Source organism: Amphibalanus amphitrite, unplaced genomic scaffold, assembly GCF_019059575.1.
Source record: "Amphibalanus amphitrite isolate SeventyFive unplaced genomic scaffold, NRLGWU_Aamphi_draft 000867F_arrow, whole genome shotgun sequence".
Taxonomy (NCBI): Eukaryota; Metazoa; Arthropoda; class Thecostraca; order Balanomorpha; family Balanidae; genus Amphibalanus; species Amphibalanus amphitrite.
In genome coordinates this window covers 181,012-185,705 of record NW_024882361.1, presented here as the reverse complement: position 1 = coordinate 185,705, position 4,694 = coordinate 181,012, and the positions used below count along the sequence as shown (strand labels likewise).

The 4,694-nt window shown below is 45.2% G+C and overlaps 1 protein-coding gene across 1 annotated transcript; it reads left to right on the top strand.

The window, feature by feature from the left end:
• The first annotated feature begins 230 nt into the window (after positions 1 to 230).
• LOC122367408 lies at positions 231 to 4,424 on the top strand. The gene is made up of 5 exons (XM_043340451.1): positions 231 to 371; positions 815 to 974; positions 2,375 to 2,543; positions 2,790 to 2,876; positions 3,310 to 4,424. The coding sequence occupies exons 2-5, from the start codon at positions 844 to 846 to the stop codon at positions 3,421 to 3,423; spliced, it is 501 nt and encodes a 166-aa protein (XP_043196386.1). The 5' UTR covers positions 231 to 371; positions 815 to 843; the 3' UTR covers positions 3,424 to 4,424.
• Positions 4,425 to 4,694: the final 270 nt, after the last annotated feature.

Below are 4,694 nucleotides of genomic sequence, written 5' to 3'. Positions count from 1 at the left end.
TTCCGGATGTGTTGCATCATTCTTTAGTGATACATAGGATGATAGGTAAACCTACCCTCACCATTTCTACATCATCTGTTTTTCTCCATCTGTTTTCTTCCTTTGGATGATTATTCTAGTTCAGAGTTCATATCTATTTGTAACTTTACCATTACTGACGATTCAATTTAGACATTTCATTGTCGGTCCGAGCCGAGAATAGTCCTTCGAACTGGCCGCACCACACCGTTTGCGCCCAGCCGGCACCAGCCTGGACTCCACACCAGTTGCGGAGGCGGACCCACCCCCAGCAGCAGACGCTGGCTCCACGAGTAAACCGCGACTGGTCGTACTCTACTCATCGAACCCTCGCAGCGGCTCCAGCTTCTTCGGTGAGTTCCTCTAATACACCACATACCGTAACAATACTCACTACTCAGCTTACCGTCCTACTATTTAGTTGACGATAACCATGTCGCTTATGCATGCTTCTAACAATAGAAGTATAGTCTACAGTATTCCGCTTGCTCGGTACATAGTGCACACTGTGCAGTTGCACATATAAAATGTTTCACCGTCAAAGAGCGGGGTGGTGATGCAGATGGTTTTGACCGTCTTTTGAATATTTCCAGATTAACGTTATGCAAAATATTTGTGACCCGCTGATGTGCTGTTCACCGTGTTGGTGCCGATAGACCGACTGTGATAAATATGCCATTTGAATCTCGCATATGTTGAATCCCGACATCCTCGTTGGCCACACAGTGCATGAATTATGCAAAGCATTGGCACTGTTAGAGCTGCTGTTTCAACACTGAGCACATGTCTCCTACAGGTGAGCTCCTGGCCAGTCCTGCTGGTTCAATGTACCTCTATGAACCACTGCACTACGCTCAACTAGTCGGCCACCCCGTCCATAAGGAGTCGCATCTATCGCCCGACCGACAGACCAGAGACTTTGTTCATCAGGAGCTTCTGAGACTTCTCACGTGCCAGTAAGAGATATGCCTGTTAGTGCACTGTGCTATCTTGTACGTACCTAGTCCATCAAACTAACCCTAGAACGCCTAGGGGGGGGGGGGGGTTGTATCAACCCCCCCCCCTGAGGTTTTTTCGAAGTGCACGCTAAACGGCTTGTCGTAGCGGGCTGAAATTTTCCATACCCTCTGGGGCAACCTTTGCGCATCTTTTGCCGAAAAAAATTTGATCGGGTCATGTCAGGTCACGGAGTTATGACGTCATAAGAGGTACAGCCTCCGGCCGGATTTTCACAAACTGAGTGCCAACGCCCGAGGTTTCCTGCCGGTGGTACGGACATCGGTTGATGGATCGTGATGAAACTTCCCATGCATGTTGGGGCAAGTATTGGCTATCATATGGTATAAGAAATTTGACCGGGTCAGGTCAGGTCACGGAGCTATGACGTCACAAGAGGAACAGCGTCCGGTACTATTTTTGAAAAGCGCCCGAACCACTATTTTGCTAATTCTTGTCACCTCAATGGGAATATGCAGCAATATTAGCTTCTATAGGGAGCAAATGGACCTACCAAATCCAAAAATACAATCAGATTTCAAAAATTTAAATTTTGATTTTTCGAATTTCTGCCGCCGACTGTGACCTTGCCGACTTCCGGCGCTCCCAACGCGCCATTTTTAGAGCTAGGGAAACGAAATACATACCAAACGATAGAAAATTGATCAAGGAACACGATAGTGAAGGTTTCAAGTCGATATTTCCCACCGTTTTGCCGCAATCGCCGCCGAAAGTTGAAAAAAGTCTATTTTTCCGAAAATTTGACCTTTGACCGGTCAAAAGTAGGTCAAATGTTGACCTAGGACCAAAAAATATACCACCAATCGCGAGATCTCGTTGAGAGCAATCCGTTGGTTTTTTCCGCTAAGCTCTACGACCTTCCGTTTCGAAACGCCAGGGGGGGTCGTAACAACCCCCCCCTTGGTCGTTCGTGTTATGAGAAATGGCCTGGTCGTGCGAGGGCTAAGTGATAAAAGGACAATTCCATGTAGCATCAAAGCTTGATAGGAATTTTCCGTGTTTAGTTGTAACCACTTATCACATTGTGCTAGTGTAGGTATGTATAGTGTGTACTGTTTATTAATACGCATACCTACACTTTTTAGTGTGCTGTACGTGGCTTTCTGATGCCGTTTTGCAAAAAAACATACCTACATATTTTACGATCCACGGTATATAAGCAAAAACAGAAAATGGAAAAATTAAAAAGCTGATGCGAACTTCACAGCGACTAAAAACAACAAGTTCGAATGACAGTTGGAGATGCTTCACGGCGCCATATGGCATTGGGGAGCGACCAGTATGGCAATGCAGATTTACTGTGCAGCAGCAGTGACGTTTATTCACATTTTACTTACAGGTTCGAAGAGCAGATGTTCAATGAGTCGCTGAAGCTCATGATTTGGAAGAAGCCCAAAGTTGCTCCGATCGTTACAGAGAGCCAGCGCAGGTCTTGGTGTCTTGAACTTGATCTCAGGGTGGCTAAGGTGATTCGACCTGGATTAGGTGCCTTGCTACCGCTCTTAGAGGTGAGTCGTGCCTGCAGTAGTGCCAGATGAAAGTTTTAGGCCGTTTTCGGTTATTGAAATGAACATTTCTGATCGAATGTACAAAATAAACTTAGCCTTCCTTTAGATTCAATGAATTGTGAAAAGCGTTTTACAACACCAAGCAACTCGATATAGCAAAGAATGTCGTATGTAACAATTAACAAATCAGCCCGTAAGGCAAATCAAAACACCGCCAGCATTGTCTCACCTTCGCGTGTCTTTCAGCTGCCAGACTACGACATTCATATTGTCCACCTTGTCGATGACGATGACGCCAGAGGTCAAAGTGTTCATACGCAAGCACACCAAAAGGTTTGTGGAATATCCAGAAAGATATATGGCTATTGCCATATGAGCGATGTCAGCTAAACATTCGTCGTATATGTTTGCGAACAATATTGGTTTTTACTCTAATGGGTTCCTAACTTCTTGCCTATATTGCTGAATTTCGATAAAACTCAATCCACTTTCGATTTATTATATTTGTGCTTTGTTTTGGCCGACGCCTACTCACCCATGCTAGCATTCTTAGTTTCCAGTTGGCAACCTATTTAAAATGATTTGAACGGGTTAGTGCAAAAATGAAAGCTACTTATATCCAAATAAAGCATTAGCTAGGTAGGCACATGCCCCGCGATTAGGTACCCTCATACCCACTTGATTCGTTATTCATCAGTAGTTCAATCACACCATCTAATTGAAGAATGCTGAATTGCTGATGACAGACTGTTCCTTCCATCCACAGCTCCAAGGACCCGTCACCTTCCAAGCTGCTGAATCCCATTCAACGGCTTTACTCCAGCGTGAAACAGTCGATGACCTCACTACTGAGCCGAGACGCCGCACCTCCAGCCGCTGACAGAGACGTCCAGCGGCTAAAAACCGAACCAAAGCTTCCTATGGTGATCACCAGACGCCATCGACGGTCATCGAGGAAGCCGATCTGGAAGCACGGGGTTGACTTTAACGGCTACTACGGGACGTTTCGGTTTGCTGACTTCGATGGCCTACACTGGCTGAAGGAGCTACCACGGGCAGAGCGCACGAAAGCCGAAAAGGTGTGCGCAGACGCCCTCCGCAGGCTAGACTACCCTTTAGTCTACCCGGAAGAAGGAGGCAGCCAGGGTCAGACCGGTCAGGCAGGACGCTCACAAAGCGACTCAGTGAAGTCGTAGGGCACACTTTTACAGGCAAAGTCCTATGAATATTTGGAATATCTGTGAGATTCATATTCGGCCCTCTCGTGCGTTTTTTTGTGATAGATAGCGACGATAGTTAGATGTATCATCTCCCAGGTCGCTTCAAGAGTAAACGCAGATGCTCCGTGCTTATTGAACGGTTCATACTTCATTGTTCAGATCTCTTCCGTATGGAGGAGTATATATGTGTTAGGAATAGGATGTGAGATGACGTCAGTGCGGACCTTGATTCGTGACTAGCTTTAAGTGCTGGTCGTCCTGCTGCTGCTTGATAGTGCACAGCGGTCCATTACCTACTGCGAATGCACTAAGTAAATCGCATTACAAACGGACATTTTACTACAGATATTGGCTATATCGGCTGCATTCTGTGTGCAATTTGCTTTTACCTAACAGTTCAGGCACATGCCTAAGGTAAATTATTTATCATCATAAGATTCGTGCAATCGATCACACTAATAAAAACAAGGTTGTTGTATGCTCATAATATCCACATGTGGTATGGGCAAGGAAGGCTTTTCAAAATCATTATACCTCGTTATGCGTTTTTTATTTTGTTGCGATATTGTTGAGTTCATCACATGCGGGCATAGCTGTGTAAGGATGTGAGAAGAATTTACTGAAAGATGCAATATACGTTTTATCTGTAAGGAACAGGAAAAAAAAATAGCTCTTAAATCGATAATTGTTTACTAACGATGAACATCGTAGAATAATGCACTGCTGATCCATTGGCATCGGAGCAGAAAATATCAGCGCCAAATTCTAACACAAATCGCGCTCAGCCTCCGACTCAAATATGTATGCAATGAACATTGACTTTTTTCATATATCTGGGTGTAATTGTCGTATGAAACGACATACGAGTGGAGTCGACGTGTCGACGTGGTGGAGTCGACGTGAGTGCAGGCAGGGGACCACACAGGACACA

Excerpts from the sequence above, each read along its gene's own strand:
- LOC122367408 (XM_043340451.1), top strand. The coding sequence starts at position 844 with ATGTACCTCTATGAACCACTGCACTACGCTCAACTAGTCGGCCACCCC. Across the intron at positions 975-2,374 it reads CTGAGACTTCTCACGTGCCA|GTTCGAAGAGCAGATGTTCA; the intron begins GTAAGAGATATG and ends TTTTACTTACAG. Across the intron at positions 2,877-3,309 it reads ATACGCAAGCACACCAAAAG|CTCCAAGGACCCGTCACCTT; the intron begins GTTTGTGGAATA and ends TTCCATCCACAG.